At 34.6% G+C, this 23,777-nt stretch overlaps 1 protein-coding gene across 4 annotated transcripts in view; it reads right to left on the bottom strand.

The window, feature by feature from the left end:
• CSDE1 (cold shock domain containing E1) overlaps positions 1-23,777 on the bottom strand; it is a 54,856-nt gene that overhangs the window by 8,371 nt on the left and 22,708 nt on the right. Inside the window, exons 3-16 of one of the 4 annotated variants that reach the window (XM_051992947.1) lie at positions 21,274-21,429; positions 19,321-19,519; positions 18,698-18,807; positions 18,236-18,328; positions 17,542-17,639; positions 16,616-16,697; positions 15,682-15,810; positions 15,462-15,587; positions 14,356-14,568; positions 8,867-9,007; positions 8,599-8,763; positions 2,878-2,985; positions 1,573-1,748; positions 1,188-1,300 (exon numbers count right to left, since the gene is read on the bottom strand). In XM_051992947.1, coding sequence (XP_051848907.1) covers positions 1,188-1,300; positions 1,573-1,748; positions 2,878-2,985; positions 8,599-8,763; positions 8,867-9,007; positions 14,356-14,568; positions 15,462-15,587; positions 15,682-15,810; positions 16,616-16,697; positions 17,542-17,639; positions 18,236-18,328; positions 18,698-18,807; positions 19,321-19,519; positions 21,274-21,420 — 1,900 coding nt within the window. In that variant the 5' untranslated portion in view covers positions 21,421-21,429. The remainder of the gene's footprint in view (positions 1-1,187; positions 1,301-1,572; positions 1,749-2,877; positions 2,986-8,598; positions 8,764-8,866; positions 9,008-14,355; positions 14,569-15,461; positions 15,588-15,681; positions 15,811-16,615; positions 16,698-17,541; positions 17,640-18,235; positions 18,329-18,697; positions 18,808-19,320; positions 19,520-21,273; positions 21,430-23,777) is intronic. The other 3 variants (XM_051992949.1, XM_051992948.1, XM_051992950.1) reach the window with 3 other exon arrangements.

Raw genomic sequence — 23,777 nt, 5'->3', positions numbered from 1 at the left:
AAAATTAATCTAATGTAGAGAGAACAGTAATGTTATTGCTTTTGCATAAGAATAAGGTACCCAGAAAGTATTCCAAGTACAGCTTTTACTAATTTTTGACAATCACCCTTAAGAATAACAGTATTTGGCATTTCTTTAATAGATTTTATCAAGAGACAAAGGAATTAAGGGCAGCAGGTGAAGGAAGAGAAGGTTACTTCTTATAAATGCATCTAGAAGCACCAAGTGTTGGAGTGGAGTCATAAAGACTTTGCTTCCACAAAGAGACCTAACTGAACTTCAATTGACAAATGATGGAGAGAAGAACAAAGAAAGAACACTGGTAAATGAATACGAACTATCTGCATTTTTGTTTTTCTTCCCAGGTTACTTTTACCTTCTGAATCCAATTCTCCCTGTGCAACAAGAGAACTGTTCAGTTCTGCAAACATATATTGTATCTAGGATATACTGCAACATATCTAACATATATAGGACTGCTTGCCATCTAGGGGAGGGGGTGGAAAAATCGGAACAGAAACGAGTGCAAGGGATAATGTTATAAAAAAAATACCCTGGCATGGATTCTGTCAATATAAAGTTATTATTAAATAAAATAAAATAAAATATTTTTAAAAAAATAAAGACTTTGCTTCCAAGGTATATACAAGATGTGGGACACCAAGGCTAAGGCATTATACCACTCAATGCCCCTGGAACACTTATCTAAAGACCAAATCAAATAGGTAGCAGAAATGCAAAAGTTGCATAGACCTTTCCTGTCAGACGGAGTTCCCTTTGTGATAAAATTCCAGGTTTGCCAGTCAAGCACATATTTTTAAAAACAACTTTTTTTGCTCTCCACAGTCTAAAGGTAATTTAATTTCTGTATTTTATCAAATAACAAAGTAAAAGGCTTTTTAGTAGATAAACAACTTTGCTCTGTTAAAAGAGCTTGCATGAAAAGGAATACCAATAGTGAGATGAAAGGACCTTATGTTCCAGCAAAGTTACTTCCTGGGTCAGTAAGGAATATTACAGGAATAACCATGAAGCTAAAACTGTAATTTCCTGTTAAAAGCTTTCCCTCGCTAAGATGGGTTGGGTGGATTGAACAAAATCTTACAAGTTTCCCCCAAGCCATGGTGTTTATTTGCCTTCTGAATCTACCAAAACTAATAGTTGAGTTACAGTCATAGAATCATTACCTGAGTGTGTTTTGTTCACCTTTTCCGCACTGACTTTGTTGCCTTTGCCTTTTGACAAGCTGTATTCGACCATGTCCCCCAGTTCCAGGCTATCGACATCACCAGAGAACTCACTATTGGGGGAGCAAACAATGTTCTGAATTAGTATCAACCATAAACATCCCTTGTAGGAGAAGACAACATTTACTGGAATGCAGCACCTTCCAAGGTCCACAGAAGCCAGTACCTAACTCAATAAGACTGCTGACATTTACATAGTCCTTAAATTAATGAAGCATTTGATATGAAATGTGATTCTTATTCCAAGGCAAAGAATCAGACAAGGAGAACCAGATAATCCCTGAAGTCCCTTTAAGTTCTAACATAAATAAAAGGAATTATTTACCTGTAATGGAAAAAGATTTCCTTATCATGATTGGCTGTTTCAATAAATCCAAAATTATCCTTCAGGGTTGCCACATAACCCAAGAGCCTCTTGGCATTGGAGTTACGACCTAAAAGTCGGACACAAGTTGCTGTCTGCTGACCAGTCCTCTTTGTTTCACTTACACTAAATTCAACCTATGAAAAACAAGGATGTTCATGAATAATGAACCACTTTGGACATATCCAAGTCACCTCAACACAAAGTTGAGATCCTTTTGCAGGTTCCAAAGGTTGTGTTCGCTCTTCTGCCACTGCGTTGTCAAGGAAATTTCTTTCAAAAATTAATTCTTGTTTCTCCTAAAGCATAATCCTTTAGTTTTTCCCCACAACATGATTTCCTCTCTCTGATGGTACTTGATGTGATTTATGATCATCACTAGGCCTACCCCTTCTGAGTACCTTGAGCATCATTCAAAATCTCTGTGCTTCAGAATACAAAAAGACCCTTTTAATTCTTTACTTCCATATAACAGTTCTGTTACTTCTTCCTGGAGACCAAGAACACTAAGTGTCCTCTAAGAAAAACTTTCAATTCAGGAGCTTATTCCACTATACTGTCAAGAATACAGTTCAATAGTAAAGTTCATGAAAGTAGGGACAAACAAACCAAATAAAACTTGTGCATGACAGGCAGATGAATGGCTACTCTTGGAGAGGGATAAACTTATAGTTAGCAAGTTATGGTGTGGCTCTCGCCTAGCACTTGGCTCAGTTTCTTATTTTGAAGCTGAACTGGTAATTTGATTGTATTTGATTGGAAGAAAACCAGTTCTCTCTACTTGAATGAAATCTTGCCACTAAATGACTGTCACTTTGAAATCAATCTTCCCTCTCTGCTTATTTCTTTCTAAAAGCCAGAACTTTAACTCCAGCTGCCTTCACACTTAGAGAGGGGTATCTCTGTAGCCTCTTCCTTTATTTGGTGATTTCCTGATGGAATTGCCATTCCACTCAAGGCAAGGCCCAGATCAGTCATATTCACTTAACTATTTTGTAAGATGGCATCATTTGCCAGCCATTTGTTAAAAGCTTGGGAGATTTATATATATATATATTATACACACATATACATATATGTATGTGTGTATGTATAGTTTTTCTTTTCCTTTTACAACAAAGCCAAATGAAAATTTAGAGCTACAAAAAAGAGAAGCCTTTTTACTTTTGTAATGCTTCGTGAGTAATAAGACATGATTAAAACACCAACAACATTCTTCTAACATGTTTAAACAGTCATCCCTTAAAATAGTAAAGATGTCTTTGCCTTATCTCCTATCTGAGGAGGAGTGGAGCCTTCCAGATCCTTGGCTTGATATGCAATGGTCAGTTTCACCCCACAGTCATCATACACAATAATTCCATCTTCAGCCTCCTAAAACCAAAAAAAGTACCATGGTGAGATTTGCAAGATACTAACGGGGAAAAAATTAGTGATGGGCTATAAGAAAATAAGAAGCTTGGCTCTAGATTTTTAGAGTTCTTTAAAAGACTGTTGGCATTCATCTGGATAAGACAGGTCTTGTCTAAAAACAGGCTTAACAAATATTAATGGAGTTTTTTCAGTAACAGAACATTCTCTCACATTTTGCTATTTAGGAAAAAATATTTTAAAAACAAAACAATAACAACATGCTCACCCTTGTCACCCCCAAAGTGGAAATCCCTTTCCATCCCCTTCATCTACTGATTAGCATTCTTCAAGGCCTAGTTCAAGTAATATTTTCCCCATGAAATATTTGAAACTAATCGTTTACAAGGCATTGTGGGTAGGCACTGTGGCACATATTTTAGTAGTTTAAAACATAAATACTAAGACATTTTCAAATTAACACTTCATAATTATCAGTCACATAAATATGGTACCTACCAGTACAAATGATAACCCATCCATGCCTTCTCATCCTATGCAATTGTAGTTCATGTGCTTTTAAAAGAGCTCCATAAAGAATACCAGAGTAAAACCTTTTTTAAAGGTCATTTAGTATTTTTATTGCTATCAGTATAGTTAGCCCATCTCTTCTCCCTTATTCTTGCTACCTAGTTGGCCCATTTCCTTTTCTGTAAATACATGTCCCTAAGAATGCTAGTTCTCACATCCAAATATATTGTTTATAGCTCTAGAAGGCATAATACTCCTCAGTAAAATTCCAAAATGTATCATTAAAGGGATAAGTGAACATCTAGAAAAAAGAGCAATGATTAAAAAAAGGCAATTAATAATGTCATACCAGGCATGCCTTCATTTTTAAAAATGGGGTCCCTAATATGGGAAACAAGGGAATGTTAGTTTACCTAGATTTTAACAAAGCATTTAATCAAGTCTTTCTTGTAATTCTCATGGTGTTGCTTAGAACTGGATAAATGGATCCAAAGAGTAATTACTAGTTCAATATCACCTTGGAAATAGGTCTCCAGGACAGTACCCTAGAAAAGTATGTATGTTGCTGTGCTTTTAACATTTATAACAGCAACTTGGATAAAGACACAGAACACACACAAAATTGCAAGAGTCTGACAATCTAAAAACATAGAAACAAATTATATAACATGGAATTGGGTTAAATGCAAAATAGAGTCCCCCCACAAATGAACATCATTAATACAACATGGGGAGGGAGGAAAGAAGCATGGCTAGACAGTATTCAAAAATTTTAAAGGATTACAAGATAATTTAGCTCACAGTATCACATGGTAGTAAAGATTCTGCTTTGAGAAAGGGGGCAGCTAGGTAGTAGATAGAGCACCAGCCCTGAAGTCAGGAGGACCTGAGGTCAAATCTGACCTCCGACACTTTACACTTCCTACCTGTGTGAGCCTGAGCAAGTCACTTAACCCCAATTACCTCAGCAAAAAAATAAAATTAAAAAAAAAATTCTGCTTTGAGAATAGAATAGATGATCACTGGTATCCTTTTCAAAACTGAGATTCTTTCCATTCTGTGATTCTACAAATTATTCTTGGTAGGATACTAAAATATATAATTATTATCTTCCTCATTCATTTTCCCATGTTCTTTGGAACACTTCCAGTTTTGATTCTTCTGAAATCATGGTATTCTAGGATTGACAGCTATATAGCAAACCAGGAGAGCGATATTAAAAAAGTGGTTCTTCTACCATTTTCAATCCAGCTTCATTTAAATCCAAAGTCCCGCCACTGCGACTCCCTCTCCATGTCACTTGTCCCTGCCAACAGCCCTACTTCCATGGAGAATATGAATAAATATGGCAACATTGAGAACTGAGGGCTCCAAAATCAATATGAACAAAACCCAGCATAACGATAGAAGCCAAGATATGAGTAAAAGTCTTTACTGAATACCTGTCTTGTTTTAGAAAAACTGTAGATTACGCAATTCAAACAGATTCTGTCATGGGAATATCAAGGGGAAATCGAACTTGTGCTTTTCAAAGATGCTGTCAGTATCCATAAGATCTTGGAAATTAAAGTTCACAAGTTGGATGGCAAGTTGATGCAGTACTCTGATATACAACGCAATTGGGGTTAAGTGACTTGCTCAGGGTCACACAACTAAGAAGTATTAAGTATCTGAGACCACATTTGAACTCAGGTCCTCCTGACTTTAGGACTGGTGCTCTATCCACTGTGCCACCTAGCTGCCCCTGATATTCAACTTCTTAAAAACAATCCAACTATTCTTAAATTCTGGGCCCAGCTCTTCAACTATCTACATTGCCATGCTAAAGAACATTGGGCTCTTTATATTCCTTGTGTCGTAGACCGAGCAGTGACTCTCACTAAGATGATGACTCTGCAGTAATCCACATCTAAATGTTGTCTGTAAAAAAATTTGTCAAATCTCTTTCTCAATAAAATCGTGTTTCCATTTAAAGAGTGCATAGGATGTTCTTATACTGGCAAAACCTTTTAAGGATCACATGTCTCTGTTGGATGCTTGGCTCTTGTCAGGCACAGACCATGTATTGACAACGCAAGAGAAGAGCTTCTATGGTCAATGTAGAAATGCTGTCTATTTGTCTATTTGCTGATCTTACAATTTTACCGGTAAATTCTTTGTGGGAAAATATGGGACAACTGCATCTCACACCAAATACTTTATAGTTTTATTGTTCTACTTCTTGGTTTATTTTTCCAACATCTTCCTAAAAGTGTTCAGCAAATGAATTTATATTCTAAATTGATAATGCCATACACTTTCATAAGGTCTGACATTAATGGCTTATGTGTTTCAGTATTCTTTTGGCTAGTGACAAATATCCATACAACTTATCTTTAAAAAAGATGACCAAATCAAAGTCCTTTACCCATTTTCTAGGATAAAAACCTTGTTTAAATAAGTTACACCAGGGCTACTATTATTGCACATAGTATCTTCATTTTTATTCAAATTTGACAGTGATCTGAATTTCTGGCTTAATTAGTTGAAAGATAATTCTGACATTCAGAAATAAATTCTTTCACTGAGAATCTACTTTTTTTGGGAGCGGGGCCAATGGGGACAAACAGGAGGTGAATTGTGGTGTTCTTCTTTAATATAAGTTTCTTGGGGAGGTTTTCTGGAGGCAGTCTTAGTATCAAGTTAAAAGTAATAATCACCCAAAATGCAGCCAGCTGATAAAATGCAAATGTTTTATTTTCTCCTTCCAAAATAGCCCAGTTAGTTTTTCTTAGAGGCCTATCTTTCTCCTTGGTTCTAAGAGCTCTTGCAGCTTTGTCCTTGGCTTCTGCTTCTGCTTTCTTCAGCCTTCAGCCAGCACCAAGGTAAAAGTTGGAATGAATCTTTCTTGCCTCCGAGAGAGAGGGCTTCTGGCTGAACTCACCTGACGCTCCCCTCTCAATCTGATTCAGCTGAACTTCCCGAGAGAGCCTCTGTCTCCTTCTTATATATGATCTCCTCTGAGAGAGTGGAATTATGGGTTTCTCCCAGAGTGCTCTCTGGCCCTAAGAGCTTCAAGGGAGGTGTGAATTCGGATATCTCATACTAAACCTGAAATCTCCCAAGCGTGTGAACTCCAATGAGTAAAGGTGTGAACACAAGCATTGTTTCTCAGTTCCACTTAGTACCTTATTTCTTCTGGCCCATAACATCTTATAAGATCAGATCAATCATACTGAACCATGCTAAATTAGATAATTATTGTCTCTATCAACTCTAATGACTTAATAGTTTGTAAAGATTCTAACAGTGAATAAATGATGTTTGACACTTGCAATATCTAGAATCTTCCTGAGATATTCATAATATACAGGAATGAAGTATCTGAATAGTTTACAAGCCTTTGGTTTATCATTTACTCCTCTGATAAGTCCCAAGACTTTTTACCAACACATTTTTCACCCTTTCTCTGCCAACTCTTGGGACCATGACATCAGGGGAATGACACCATGATGTGAACCATAATAGGTAGATTTAAGTGAGGGATGCTATGCAAGGTTACCTACCTCACCTTTCCCTTCAGAGTAATCTGAGTCCAGCGGCAAGATACAAATCAAAACCAAGATACACACACATTGACTGAACTATCTTGAAAAATTACCAGAACACTATTTGAAGATAATTTTAAAACTGCATGATCTTTAGTATTATGTCCTCCTGTTTCTGCCATTTTAGCATCAATAAGGAAGGAGTCCCCACAAAGAACTGAGACCCATTTTATACTTCCTTTAACAGATCACCACAAAATATCCATCACTTAAAACTCCTGACTGTAGGTTGAAAAGTCTCTTTCCCTTCTTAACTGGGATGGTGCTTGTACAGCAGCCTATATTCAACATCTTTACTGCTAGGCAGAATATATCAGAGCTCTGTTGCCATATTGTAAGATCCCAGGGATAACATCTAAGGCCAAAAGGCAATGCTAAAATATGTCTTTTGTGGATAAGTAACATTTATATAGCTTAGGATACTAACAAAAAAAAGGGAAGGTCTCTCCTCTGACCAACAGCAATTACTTGTTGTACTACCCACTTACTCAACAGTCTTCTATTACCGAGGCAATCTAAGCAAAATAGTAAACATACTCTGCTTTGTAATTTTTAAAATAATATTTATAATATGCATAATAATGTATAACATTTAATCTCATCTCTCCCAAAGAATAGATAATTCAGAAACTTCAAAAGTAAATGTGTCAAATGCAAAAATGATTGTAGCAGTCCTTTTTGTAGTGGCAAGGAACTGGAAACTAAGTGGATGCCCATCAGTTGGGGATGGCTGAATAAGTTTTAATAAATGAATGTTATGGAATATTATTTTTTATAAGCAACAGTCAAGCAGGATGATATCACAGATGCCTGGAGAGATTTGCATGAACTGATGCTAAGTGAAATGAGTAGAACCAAGAGATCATTGTACCCAAGAGTAGCAAGATTACATGATTAACTCTGATGAATGTGGTTTTTCTCAATAATCAGGTCATTCAAGCCAATTCTAAAAGACTTGTGCTGGACAGATCCATCTGCATCCAGAAAGAGTGATATGGGGACTGAATGTGGATCACAACATAGTATTTTCACCTTGTTTGTTGTTTTTGTTGTTTACTTTTTTCTTTTTGATCCAATTTTTCTTGTTCAACATGATAAATATAGAAATAGATTTAGAAGAATTACATGTTCAACCTATGTCTATGGGAAGGGGAGAGGAGAGAAATGAGGGAAAAAAGTTTGGAACACAAAGTTTTGCAAGAGTGGATGTTGAAAATTACTTTTGCATGTATTTTGAAACTAAGAAGTTATTAATCAAAAAAAAATTTTTTTAAGTGTCAAATTCCTTTTGCTGTTCTCTAGCACTAATTTCACCTATTAAGGAAAAAAGAAAAAATTTCCCCTAAAAATTACTTCATGGATTCTGATAAAAAATACTAAGAATAAAGTATTCAAATTAGGTAGTATCATACTACGTTTTTTTGTTTTGCTTAACATGACATTATTTTGAAAAGATGTGCATCTTTATATCTTCTCTTTATATTTACAAAAAACAGTTTATCCAAATGTGGAGAGTTACCTTTTCTTTGCCTTTATTTGGACTAGTGGTTTTGGGATTGGCAAAAGTGGCTTCTTTCTCTACAGTGCCAACAAAGCGGTGATCTGAATGGGTGTGGAATGAAACAGTGCCCTTAGGAAGCTTTTTAATCCGAATAGCATGATTTCTTTGGGCAGACAGCATATCCTACAAAACAAGAAAGGTTTTTTTGGCTCATTTTAAATAAAACTTTTAAAGGCAGATTAAAAAAGACCAATACTCATATTTTCTCAAAAAATGTATTACTCACAGGAACCACAGTAAACTCTACTTCATCTGAAATATGGAGCTGGTTTCCATCCAGAATTTCACTGAAGTGAAAGAACATGCGGGCATCACGATCCACACACTTAATAAACCCAAAACCATCTCTCATGGCAGCAATTACACCCTAGAACAGAAACACACAAATCAGTACCAGGAGGCGATTCAATCAATAAGCATTTAATTCCTATTATATGCCAGTCCTATATAAACAAAATAAAGCCACTGTCCTATTTCTGTCAGAAGACATAAGGACAAAAAATAAAAACAAAATGCAAGGTAATTTTGGTAAGGACTGACAACTGGGGGGCCAGAGAGGAAAGTTTCAGGAAAGACTTCATATAGGCTATAGTTTTGGTGGTGAACTTTGAAGCAAACTAAAGATTATAACAGGCTAACATGAGAAAGTACATGTCAAGTATACAATACAAATAATATATAAATATACTTGTACAAAAGACACTTAAATGGAAAAAAAGCAAGAATACCAGTTTGGCTAGCCTAAAGAATAATGTGTAATAAGAAAAATAGAAAGGAGCTTGCTTATTAAGGGCTTTCAAAGGCAGAGAAATTTTCTATCTAGTCTTAAATGTACTAAGGAATAGCTAGAGGAATGTGAACAGATCTTTAGGAATATATCACATTGGAAGCTATGGGTTGGAATTGAGAGAGAATTGAGGCAATAATATCAATTTAGGAAATTATTTGTAATAGTTCATAAAAGAGGTAATGTAGACCTTAACTAGGATGGTAGCTATGTGAATGGAGAGCAGGGGAAATTTTATCTGCCAAATATGAAAATAAACTAAACAAAGATATGGCAACTGATTTGACACATAGTGAAGGATAAAGAAGAGTAAAAGAATGAATCCAATGTTGTAAATCGAAAAATGTGATGTTCTCAAATAGAAATGAACAGTTCAGAAGACAACATTTGGGAGGGAGGGGATACAAGAGGGAAGAATGAGCTTTATTTTGAATATGTTGAGTTTGAGATACCTATGAGACACCTAACACTTATGATGCCTAATAAGCAACATGATTTTCAAGCTCTGGAGAGAGGGTAGATATATGAATATACAGACTTGGGAGATAATTATTCAGAGATCATATTAAATCCAGGGAAACTCAGAAAGAATCATGAGGCGATAGATATAAAAAAGAGCTCCGAACAGACTAGAGGGAGTACAGCTCCAGTCAGGGTTCACATGGATAGCAATTCCTGTCTGCCTTCTCTCGCAACAACAAACAAATAAATACAATAGACTTGTTAGGGTCAGACTTCCTAAGGAGAAAAATTATCACAGAAACAAGAATGGAGACATTGTTTGGGAGAGGGAATTCCAAAAAAGATACTGCAGTCAAGAAAAAGGGGCTAATTCTTGGGTTTGTATCCCAAAGATATCATAAAGGAGGGAAAAGGACCCACATGTGCAAAAATGTTTGTATAAACTTTTTTCGTGATGTAAAGAATTGGAAAGTGAGTAGATGCCCATCAATTGGGGAATGGCTGAATAAGTAGTGTTATATGAAAGTATTATTATTATTATTATTCTATTAAAAATGATAAACAAGCTGATTTTTAAAAGGCCTGGAAAAATTTATATGAACTGCTGCTGAGCCAAATAAGCAGAACCAAATTGTCCATTAATAGCAAGATTGTGCCAATGATCAATTCTGAAAGACTTGATTCTTAGCTGTCAATGATCCAGGGCAATCCCAATCAACTTTGGATGAAAAATGCTATCTGCACCCAAAGAGAGAACTATGGACATTGAATGTAAATCATACATGCTATGTTAACTTTTATTCCGTTTTCTTCTTTTTCCCCCCCTCTCATAGTCTCTCTCTTCTGTTCTGATTGTTCTTTCCCAACATGATTCATAAGGATATGTATTTAAAAATTGAATGTATACTTGTACATGTATAAACCGAAAAAAAAAATTTTTTTTAAAGAAAAAGAAAAGGGAGGTTATGATACTGGCAATTAAGAGAACATTGATAAATTTTGTCAGAAGCAGTTTCAGTAATGAGATAAGGCCAGCTTACAAAGGACTGGGAAATGAAAAATGGAGGTAGTATTTTCAATTTATTTACAAAAAGAGAGATAAAGAACAACAGCTTAAGGGGATGAGAAGGTCAAATCAGGGATTATGAATGAGGGAAATCTCATTGAATAAGCCAATAGATAGGAAGAAACTTAAAATTGTGGGTGAAGGAAGTAATATTGAAGGCATCCTACCTGCCAGAGGAGACAGGATAAAAGAGATAATTAGAAGGGTTGTTCTTGGTGAGAAGGGCCAACTCTGCATCAGATAGTAAAGGAGGAAAGAAAGGGTGATCAAGAGGTTTAATAATGAGGTAGCAAGCATCAAGTATAATGGAAAGTATTGGATCCTAAAGTCAGAACAAGCTTTAGTTAAAATTCAACTTCTATTACCTACTAGTTGTATGTTCAGATATAAGACACTTAACATACTGTGAGCCTATTTTCTTAGCAATAAGATGAGGACTTGGGAATATTACTAGTAATTTTCAAGGTAAATGTAAAGCACTCTGTAAACTTAAGTACTATACAAATGTCAATTATATAAAAGAATAACAACAAAGAGGAGGTACCCTTTTATTTAGGAACTCTGTAGAGTCAAATGTGAATTTAAAATGACTGAGCGAAAAAATTTAAAGCACTATATATACATTCCCAACTTTAATTCTTTCAACAGAAAAAGTCTAATGCCCTTTTAACAGTTTTTTTGTTTTTCTCTTTGAAATGTTATCTCTTTGGCAATCGCATATTACATAAGCTGGTAATAAACATTTGTATATATCTTAATAGTTTTAAGAGCTTAATTGTCTATCAGAAAAGGCTTAAGCATCTATTTTCATTAAACTTGTAGCACTCTAGTTACAATCCAATTGTCTTTTCTTTTACATACACTCAAGAAATATATCATGCACAAAGATAGTGAGAGTCAACTTAATATTTATTAAGCCCCTACTTTGTGCCAGGCACTGGGCTAAACACTAAGGATACAAAGAATAGCAAAAAAAAAAGTTCCTGCTTTCAAGAAGCTCAGAGTCTAAGAGGATGACCACAGGCAAACAAATATGTACAAATAAGCTACAGAAAGGATAAATTGAAAGTAACTTTAGAAGGAAGGCCGTAAGTCTCCCCCTTTCCCCCCAAAAAAAGGAGGACTAGAAAATGTTTTTTGAAGAAGGTTAAGACTTTAGCTGAAACCTGACAGATGTCTTTGAAAATGCTCAAGGAAGAAGATGATTCATCATATTCATGGAATAGCAAGGAGGTCAGTATTACTGGATCAAAGTAAAACCAAGGATTAAGAAGGAGCTAATGGAGATAATGGGGAAAGGTAGACACCCCTGCAACTTTTCAAGTTGCATAAGGTGATGAAGGCCAGGACGGTGACCAAAGTAGAGAAATGAGTGTATAAGATTTTGCAAAGTTGTTAAAAACAAACAAACAACAACAACAACAAAAACACAAAAAACAAAACAGGACTTGACTGCTGACTGAACATGAGGGAATGGAAAGGGGAGTGAAAGTGAAATGATGACAAGGAAGTCAAGATTGCAAACCTGAGTACCTGGGAGAGTGGTACCACCCTGACAGAGGAAGTTTGAAAGGGAGAAGAGTGAGTTTTGAAGGTAGAAACTTTTGGATATATTGAGTGCAGAGATGGAAAAATAGAAGTCAACAGTGAGCGCTGGATAAGTAGATCTTAAACTCATATACAGAGATGGTACTTGAAACCATAAGCTAATAAAATCAAGTGAAATAGTAGAGAAAGAAATAGTACAGAGTCTTAAGGGACCTCATTGTTAGCAAGGATAACATTGATGAAGATGAGGCAAGAAGGATTGAAAAGGAACGCTCAGGAGAGGATAACGTCACAAAAAGCCAGAAAAGAAAGTATCAAGAAGTTTGGGAGGCTGTGAACTAGAAAAATTGTGATACTCTGTAACAATAATAAAAAAATTTCAGAAGGGTAGAGATAACAAATTCAGTTTTGAAAATGTTGAATTCAAGACACCCACAGGATATCCAGTTTGAGATATCTAATAAATGGAAATATGAAACTGTTAAGTCAAGTGAGAGGTTAGAGCTAAGTAATTAAGTCTGAGAATATTCAGCACAGAGATTATAATTAAATACATAGAAGATAATAAGGTCACCAAGCAAAATAATACAGACGAGAAGGACAGCCCAAGACAGAACCTTGAGGCAACCCTCTTCATTAATGAGAATGACCTAGATGAAAATTCTGAAAATAAAGTTTGAGGGCAGAACACACAGAGAAGAACTAAGATGGAGCAATGCCATGAAAACCTAGAGCAGAGGAAAATATCAAGGAGAAGAGGGTGATCAATAATTTTAAAACTACAAAAGAGATCAAGGAAAATGAGGCTCAAGAAAAATCCATTAGGTTTGGCCATTAAGAGATCATTAATAATCTGGTGATAGCAATTTCAACTTAATCCTGGGTTGAAAAATCACAAGAAGAGACTGAGAGGAAGAAGAGGCATCTAATTTGATGGTTTTTTAAGGAGTTTTAACATAAAAGGGAGGAGATATCTAGGATGATAACTACCAGGGATGGATGGATCAAGTGAAGGTTGTGTAAGAATGGGAGAGATATGTATGTGTGTAGACAGTAGGGAAACAGCCAACAAACAAGAGTGATCCAATATTGCTGCTACAGTAGGGATGATAGCGACAATCTTGTAGGAGATAGTTTAGAGCAGGATGACTTATTCATAGATAGGGGTTTGCCCAAGAGGGCAATGAATGAAGGAGACAGTGGCAGAAATCATCAGAGTGATATAAGACAAAGAACAGGCTAGAAAAGAGATCTTTTTGTGAATAAGCACTGAATTTTTCAATTTTTCCACTGAAATATCTAGTGGAGAAAGACTTGGCCTTGAACTCAAAGACCACTGGGTTCAAGCATTTCTAAACATGGTAGTTAACCTCTCAAGAGTTCTACAGTAACGAAGACAATAAAGTATAAAACAGATCAATATTTACTTTGGTAAATGAAATTTTTTTTTACAAATTCTCTTTACCAAAGAAATCATATCTAGTCCCTGCCACTTCCTTAAAAGTTTCCATTACATGACCGAATCATCAAGAAATTAAAACTGACTACCATGGGAATTTGGAGCGCTGTTAAGACATGTCTGAATAAAAATCTGTAACTTGACTATTTTTAACTTTACTAACCTTCATTGTAATTAATCTTGTACCCAAGAACCAGCACTGGAAAAAAGAAACTAAAAAGCTAGAAGGAACTTGTATTTAACCCCAACTTTGGTTCTACTGTATTTACAAGATGCTTCAAGGTCAAAAGTATTTCCCACACAAAATTTTAATGTTACCATGAACAATTTCAATGAATTATTTTGACAGCAAAATAGATAGTACTTGAAAATTTAAGAATAAACAAAACTTGCCATTTCTCTGGTTTCATTAGTGCATTGAAACGTATTGGTGAGAACTTCTATGTTGGTTGCTCGTTCTAATTTGTCACGTCGGTCTGTTGAAATATTAAACCTAACATGGTCACCTTCCAGCAGAGTCACCTTGGATTTTGTATCTTTGTCTCCAAAAGGAAGTTCTTTAGGAATCACAAAATCTACTTTGATGCGTCCAGGCAATGGATCATTCTAACAAGAAGAAAAACATTTTAAATTGCAATTCTCTTCATCATTTCTGCTTCAAAAATCAAAAAAAATGATGCAAAACAAAATTATTTCTAACAAAATGCTGTTATTTTGACTGTTCTGGACTGTAACCACAACACAATCATAAAACTTTATCAGATACCTAGGTATTGTTCTCAAGAAATTTTAATTGAGCTTCTGTCCCTTAAGTTTCTAAATAATCTGACCTAAAAGAGTATTGTTAATTAAGTCAAATCATTTTTCCAAGGCAGAATTCTGAGACTATTTTAGAAGTATAGAATAAGTAGAAGATTAGTGAGAAAAAAGCTAGAAAGAATGCATTTAAATCCTTCAAATGTTTACTAATTATGTAATTACTGGCAAGTCATGACCTCTCAGAGCCTTTTTCCTAATCTGCTGAATTCAAAAAATTGTAATACTATCTATACAACCTACCTCATGGGGCCATGGTGAGACATATTAATGTATATGTAATCAAATTATTTTGGAGACATGCTGTTTTCCATTGCCAAGGCCCAGCAAGAAGACTGTGCCCTGAGTTGGATATTACAACAATCCTTTGCACTCACCCTATGGCAAAATGTATTACTTAGGCCAATACCAGGTATTCTTTGAGGGATTTATGATTTTCATACTAATTGGTATTTATTGGAGTATCCCAATTTTCCCGAGGACCTGAGAGTGAAAAGTAGCCAATACACTATGGCATAAAGTGCCTTCAAACCTCCTGACATTAGCAATTCCTGTGCTTGTAACCGGTAAGTAAACAGAAACAGTGACTATTTTAATCACCATTTTATTGAATTTAAAATGTATAAAAGTGTGTAAAGTGTATAAAAAAAGAAAAGAAAAACCTATTAGCAAAAACTGCTTACCTGATTTTTATTAGGTACTTTTGGAATAACTTTGGTTACGGTTCCATCAAAATGTTCAATGCTGATATCTTCAAAAATAACTGTTCCTTGAGGCAGTAGTCTGACATCTGTTGCAACTTCTTTACCCTGTAATTAGAAAAGAAAAGCCTATAATGTAAATAATTCTCAAGAAACAAAGAGAACTATTATCAAGAAATTGAAATTTAAATAATTATCTTACATTTCTGTCTTTGATTGTGAATTCCACATCATCTCCAGGCTGTAAGGCTTCTAGGTCACCCTTAAATTCACTATAGTGAAAGAATATCTCCTTTACAACATCACCCCTTTCAATAAAGCCAAATGCTTCCTAAAATGAAAAACAAAATAGTTAGCATTATGTACTAAGATATTCAATTTTTTAGAACATGGTATATCAAAATAGAAATATTTTGCATTCTGCTATAAAGTCTGATATAAAGGCTATTAATCAAATGGACAGTCAACTCTGGAAAGGCCCATTATCCAAGAAAATAGCTTCTAGTCAGCACTTTCAATTTTGCTTTTGCTGGACAGGATCCGAGTTAAACATGAAAGATGAAGGTTCTTAGCTTTTTTTTTTTAACATCATGGACCAGCAGCTTTAGTATTCTGATGAAATTTAAGACTTCCTGCCCAAATTTTTAATGAAAGCAAATGCTACATTTTGGTTTATTAGTTAAGAGTTTTAAATTAAGTTCACACGCTCCCAGAAATCTATTCTATTCAAGGACTCAAGAAAATGAAATCAGTTTATGATGTAGGTGCATTCTCTCTCTTTTTCATATAGATAGTATACAGATATATATAGATATAGACTTTTTAATTAAGTGAATTGAGGAACACTGAAGAAGGAAGTTGGAATATTTGAGTTCTAATTTTGGTTATGCTAGTAACTATTTGTCTTTGGGTCAATCACAACCTCCCTTGTTTTAGTTCAGTTATATAACAAGTGGGTTGGGCTGGATGGACTTTTAAGGTTCTCTTCAAATTCTAAAATAAATAAAAATGTGATTCTTTTCCATTCGATTTTTAAAATAATAGTAAAAAGCACATTTACAAGTGGGAAGAAATGAAAAAGAAAGAAAATAAATTTTAAGATCAAAATAAGTTTCCCCTTTCTCTGCTATACCTACCTTCATGGCACAAACTACTCCCTGACAGCGAGCTTGCTTCTTTTTCAACAGCATAATATTGCGAGCACTTACAGCACCAGTACTAAAGAAGTAGGTGAAGGAAAAAAGAAGGAGCTAAAACACAGCATTTATGTAAGACATGCACTAGCATGAAATAAGAAAAACAATGTAAAATAAAATATCTGTGGTTTCATGAGGATGGCATATCAATATAATCACAAAACTTTTATCAGCTAACCCCATATGTATTACTGCATCTAAGAAAAAACTATTCCAAATTCCCATGTTTTAAATACTGGGCAGGTACAAACCACACGATCAAAAGAAGAATTGCTAAACATGAATTTCATATTTTGCAAACATCTCTTTAAAATAAGCCCCTTTTAGCTGATTTCTTCCAACATAAGATCTGAATTAGAGAGACAAATACATTTTTAAAAAGCAGTAAGGTAAGATAAAGTTTTGAAAATACTATTCATTCAATCATTATTTGATCAAATATAAAATTGAACCAAGGAGCTGAAGTTGGGAAGGGATGACTCCAGGAATAGGTCTGATTTATTCTCTTTTTATTTCACAGAACAGGGAGTAGAAATTAGACTTATCAATGCTACAAAGAATTTAATTTTTTTCCACCTGTTAGCCCTTATGTAAAATGAGACAGCAAGACACTTATAGAAAATGAGCAGAAAATGGTTTCTTAAGCCAGACATAATGAAATAGGTCACCTAACGAACAATATTTTCCAACAAGGCAGAATTATTTGAGGCTCTATGGCACTAACTTGTTTGACTCTAAAAAGGTAAAGGTCTGCAAAGAACAACTTAAAGAATATATTCTAGAGCAATAAGTTAAAATTTCAGAAATTTTCTTTAAAAGAACTTAATAAAGTATTATTTAATGAAAAATATTCAAGAAGAACTTACTGTTTATTTGTGTCAATTATAAAATTTATCTTATCTCCGGTTTCCAGCTGAGCATTCCCTTCCACATCTTCAGGGGTGTAAGTCAGATAAAACACTTCCTGTGAATGAACACACTTGTATGACCATATTTGTGTGCTACTGATGCGCTGTATATTGACTTTCTTATACACTTAAGACATTGGCATTTAAGCCAAGTTTCTTTAGGTATGATGACAAAAAAAAAAAAGGAAAAAAAAAAAAGCAAAGCGCTTTCTTCACATAAAAACACATTTGTCTCCAGGGTGTCAAAGGCTTTCTTGAGTCTAAAGCTGAGCAGCAGTCAAACTCCAAAAAGTTTAAACACATTTGGAAGCATTTGCCCAGAAAATAAATGTAGTTAAAAAAGAAAAAAATTTATGTAAGACAGACATACTATTACTGGAGTTAGTGGCTAATATGAATTATGATTCAATGACAAAAAAATTTTTTGATTAGGAAGTATTTCATACGATTTTTGGAAGGGAACATTTGGGCAAATTAAGAGACTTGGAAGTTCTGTTTATTTCTGATTATCGCACTTGAAACCTTTCAGAAACAAAATTTCAAACTGATTTGAACAACTGCAGCTTAAATTTTCTACTTTGAATTTAAAAAATATGCTTATAGATCATATTGGTGGATCAAGCAAAAGTTTAAGAAAAATACACAAGATTACCCCATTACGTTCGTAGCATACACTCCCTGTTGGACTCTGACCCGGGGCAGCTGGAGATTTACTCTCTAAGTTGTGAGGAACAGCGCACACAACCTACCAGTCAAAAAAAAAAAAATTCCATTGCTAATCATTTCAGGAGCAGCACTGTGCAACACAAACGGAATCTTAATTGCCTCTACACTATATGCAGGGATGCATCTTAGTATGATCCACAAGAGGATATTATGCTGCAAAGTTTCAAGCTTACAGTTTGAGGGTTAAGCAAAAACCCAAACTGAGCCTTAACGAGATTGGTTGGTTTGGTTTTGTTTTTTGGCCAAACAGAGGTCAAGAAACACCAATGTTCTCAATAGTTTATACAGCTCTCTTGCAATACAAAAGTGAGGGGTGGGGTGGGGTCCTTCCCTTTTCCATAAAGAAGGAAACACACACACACAACACACATAGAATCAAGCCACTAACTTGTCCATTAATTCGTTCTTCTGGTAGGATTTCTGGTTTAATCTTCACCAGTTTAACAGCAATAGGTTTTCCAGTCCGCCGGTCAGATGATACTTCAAATTCAACATCATCTACAATAAAAGAAAAATGTTTTTCAAGTTTGTTTACGTATAGCACAAAAGTCTCAGCTAAATTCAATTGTCTAATGCCTCATGGCATATACTATTTTAACTAGAGCAACTGTTTTGTAAAGGCACTTTTCCCTCTTACTCCTAAAATGAGCCAAAGTACTTAATTTGTCAATCATTTTTAGGAAATATCCAGGCAGAATGGAAGAACAAGAGAAATGAAATCATGCACAGGGCAGGATACTTATTTCATTTCAAAATCATTTAGAATATTCCTTCTGACAATCTTTTTAAAAAGCAATTTTCACTTTATATAACTGTTAGAAATGTTGTATCTCCCAAGTAAATCCTATCTCGATCATCTACTATGAAAACTATACCTCTTCGTAGTTAACAAAGAGATCCAATCAAACCAAGAATCTGCCATCCCTCCTCTAACTCTTATATCAACAAGTACTTAGGAAAATAGGAGCTAAAAGTATTGTGAATAGAATGCTCTAAGAGTTGACAGATTACCTCCTACTTTTAGCTCCTGCAGGTTGCCATTGTACTGTGAACAGTGGAAGAAAAGTCTAGCTTGACGTTCTGAACACTGAATAAATCCATAAGAGGTCAGCAGTTTTTCAATAACCCCAGTTTCACGCAGTGCTGCCGAAGTACCATTGGGGTACCCGTTGTGTCCATTGTTGTGGAGAAGGTTTGGATCAAAGCTCATCTGTTTCAAAGAGAAAAAAAAAAGATTCAGTACAACTAACTTTGCATATTTCTCAATATAGATAGGTTCATATAAATTGAGTACACTTCTTTAAAAACCATAAACAAGCAAGACAACGATGATCTAATTTGATTAAATTTTATAGGCTTCCATTTAACTGATAGTTCCACAAAAAGGTAAGCAAAGATCACAACAAAGATGTTAGTAGTATTAGCTTAATAATGTGTCTCTGGTGATGAAGTTTCAATCTCACTTCAGAGACAGCTCCTGTTCTTATTAAATGTAGATTTTCATGCTCTCCATGAGATTGCTACAATTCATACTATATAAAAGAAAATTCTCATAAATGTTTAGTAAAAGGATATTAAGTTACTGAAGTACCTAGCAGCAGCTATCAATGCAAGACAACTTAAACTATTGTTTTTCCCATGAGATATATTTGTTCATGCCCAACAACATTCACAGAGACTTTTGGAAATGTCTAATATAAATTCAGATTTCAAAGTTTATTAATAATGGTAATTTTATTAATGGCTCATAGACATGCAACTTTTAAAGGTAAATATTCAAATCAGTGAAGAATGAATTGAATCTTTTACTGACGACTTCATTTCAAAACAGAAAACTGAAGGAACACATGCATTATAAGGAAAAAAGAAAATTAAAATATCTAAACAATGACTTTGTAATACTACAAAACCCTCTCAGTATTATCACACTATTAGAAAAACTGCACAAGAAAAAGAAGCATTTTTCCACCTAAGACAAAGTTTAGGTGAAATCTTTTTACTTTTAAGAAAATTTCATTATATATATATGTGTGTGTATACACACACACACACACACACACACACACACACACATATATATTTCTAAAAAAAAAAAAGTTTCATCTACTTGTTTATCAGTTTCAAAAAACAGCCTAGAAAGTTTTTATTCCATTATCACCTTTTACTTCCAACACCCAAAAAACAAGCAATATAAAGTCTTAGAATCTATTTTAAGGCTTCAAATGTAGTACTATTCTATATGTGAAATCCTACAAGACAATTTTAAAATATTTAAAAATCTGTCAATTTTGTCAAGGCAGAATTGGTTCTTTAGAAATTTAAATAAAAACCCAAATCAAAAGATAAGCCAATTGAATGAATGTTTTAACTTAAAAAAAAAAAAATCCAAAACAATCCTTTTATAAGTCAAACTTAATAGACAGAAAAACCTAAGTAGGAAGTATGATTCCATTGGAAAGCTAAGCACTATTAATGGAGGGAATTCAAACCAGATTAAATGGAATGCTACTGATCCCAGGAAAAAAAAAGGAATTATATCTCCTTTGTGTCAGTACCTTCTCTAGGTGAGAGACTACTAGGGGCATAAAATATCACATAAGGTTTCTGTTACAATTTGGATACAAGGAACTCATATAAACAAGAAAGGTCAAGCAATGTGTACAAGAAATGATACAAATCAAAACATGCTAAGCTATTGTTCTCCTTTCTCCTCTGAAGGATTTAGGGGGAACTCCATCACAAAACTAATTCCTTAAAAAAAAAAAAAAAAAAAAAAAAAGACATTGAAAAGTAAAACTGAAGGTTAACTTGAATTCTAGTTCAATAAATTGAAAATTCAATCTTAGTGCACAATGCTTAGGCGTTAGAAAGTGAGTTTGATGAGATATTAAAAAAAAAAAAAAAGCCCTAAAAAACCATGCTATTTATACAGACTAAACTGAGACAGCTACTTCCCTGACTTACAGATCTCTGATACAGGGGGGTCCTCTTCTGCTTTTTGGACCCCGATGAGGTAGAGGATGAAGATGAAGATAAAGGTAAAGGAAGAGAAGGACGGGGAACTGCAGGAGGGGGGAGAGGATCTGATGACACAGTAAAAAGGTTCTCCATCTCAGACAGCTGTGATAACATAGTACAGTGTTATAACTATAATCGACATTATAACAATTTGACATATTTAGTTCACATTGTTATCTTTCTAGATTTTCAATGAGGTCTTTTTGGCTAACTAAAATCTCTTCTCAGATTGTTTTAATGCAATATGAAAAGAAATGACTGTGTTGCTCTAATAACTCTCTCATTTAAAAACTCTTAAGATTAGCTTCCAAAATCCAATCTTAACTATTTCTAAGTTTCCTATCTCAGTATTTATTAGAACTTGGGGAGTACAGAATCTTGCAATGTTCAAAAGTTTTAGATTTCTTTATACTGTCACCAGTGGTATTTAAACCCCAACTTCCAAATTCTACATGACTTTTAGGTGTGAAAATTGTGGTTATCCAAAGAACTTAAATATCAATGTTTTAGATTCCCCCTCTCTCCAAGAGGTGGCAGCAGCTGGGAGGCCTTAAGTCAAAGTAATTAAGTGTATACAAAAACAATATAACAAAAGTATACATATATAACAAAATTAAGTTTCATGATACTGAAAACTTACAGTTGTATATTTAATATAAGGTATGGTGGTGCTTGTTTAAATATTATTAAACAAAGTTTGAATCACAACTATTAAGTAGCATCAGTCATACTTAACCAATGAAATACTTTCCATTTTTTCTGAAGCAGCCTAATTTAAAACATTAGCTTCAGAGATAGTTTTATTTTTTTCTTTTAAAACTCTGCACCTAATATAGTGAAGAGCATTTATGCACATTGAAATATAAAACTGAACTTACGACTTTTAGCCCTCAGAAAAAGTGAAGAGTTGGAATATAGAAAGGAGGTGGCAGCATGAAGTGCTCTCCTTCCCCACCCTCCACCCCCAAGCTTCTAAGAAAGGGAAAAAAGGAAAGAAACTCACCATAAAATCATCTTTCCCAAAGCACAAACAGGCTTTTAACCCTCTTATTTGTTAATTTTTCAAACTGTAGAGTACAAGATGTCATTATTACACCTTACTTTCACGTGATACAGATAATAATGTGTTTGGCCTGGAATCAGAAAGATGTGACTTCAAACACTGCTTCAGATCCTTATTATTGGTGTCACTGGGCAATTCATAACCTCTGTTTGCCTCAGTTTCCTCATCTATGATATGGGGATAATAACTTCTCCCCAGAGGGTTATTATGAAGAAAGAAAGAAGGAAACAAGCACAAGAGGATTAGTTAAATACCATGGGATGACTAGCCTAGAGAAGAGCAGTCTCAGGGGCATGTGATAATTATCTCCAAATACTTTGAAAGGCTATTCTCAGGAAGAGAGGGTCAACTTTTTCTGCTAGGTCAGAACAAAGTGAGTAGAAGTTACAAGGAAGAAAAAATAGTCACTATAAAGTTTGGAGAGCACAACATGGCCCATTCTGACAGACAACAAGAAAAACTGGTGTTCCAGAATCAGATATAGATAATTTTCACATCACACATAACTAAAGAAAGACCAAGAAATGCTATCAAGAAAATTGAAAACCATTAAAAAAAAAAAAAACAAAAAACAAACAGCAGGTGGATATTACTAAATATAAATAGAATCCTAAAACTTTAGAGCTGAAAAGATGATTTGGTTCTACCTGGAAGGAATAATTTCTTATAATGTTACCAAGCCTCTAATGGAATGTTCCTCTTTTATAAGGCAGTTACTCACACTTGATACCGCTGATTAGTAAAAAGTTAATCCTTAAATCAAGCCAATACCTGACTCTTTGTAATTTTTAGTCCTACTCTTCCTTTCCAGAACACTAATAGGTATAATTCCTCTTTCCAAGACCAGCCTTCAAAAATTGAGATAACTATCATGTTCCATGCCATCTCACTTTTAACTCTACTTTCCTTCTCCAGGTTAAATATTCTTAATTGCCCTAAATAGTCATCAGAGGGCACGGTTTTTAGGACAACCTCTCTCCCAACTGTCCTAGTTAGTCCTTCAGTTTGTCAACAATTCTCTTAAAATGTAGTGTTGAAAACTAGACACAATTCTCCAGAAACGGTCTGCCCAGCAGTGTGCTATACTCTATGTAACACAGCTCAAGCATGCATTTTTTTCTTCTTTTTTTCTTTCTTGGCTCATACTGATCAACTAGTGTGGTGTGGTGCAATTTGGATTCATAAGACCTGGTTCTAAATACTAGCTCTCAGACTTACTAGCTGTGTGACCTTTAGTAAATTACAATCTCTTTGCACCCATTTCTTAATTTGTACAATTACAGAGATAAATTAGATGATCTTCTAAGGTTTCTTCCACTTCTCTATTTTATAATCACAAAATCCTAGATGTGAACCTTTGTTGTGATTCTACCATGATTAACTATCA

Source organism: Antechinus flavipes, chromosome 4 (genome assembly GCF_016432865.1).
Source record: "Antechinus flavipes isolate AdamAnt ecotype Samford, QLD, Australia chromosome 4, AdamAnt_v2, whole genome shotgun sequence".
Taxonomy (NCBI): domain Eukaryota; kingdom Metazoa; phylum Chordata; class Mammalia; order Dasyuromorphia; family Dasyuridae; genus Antechinus; species Antechinus flavipes.
This window is presented reverse-complemented; position numbering and strand designations above follow the sequence as displayed.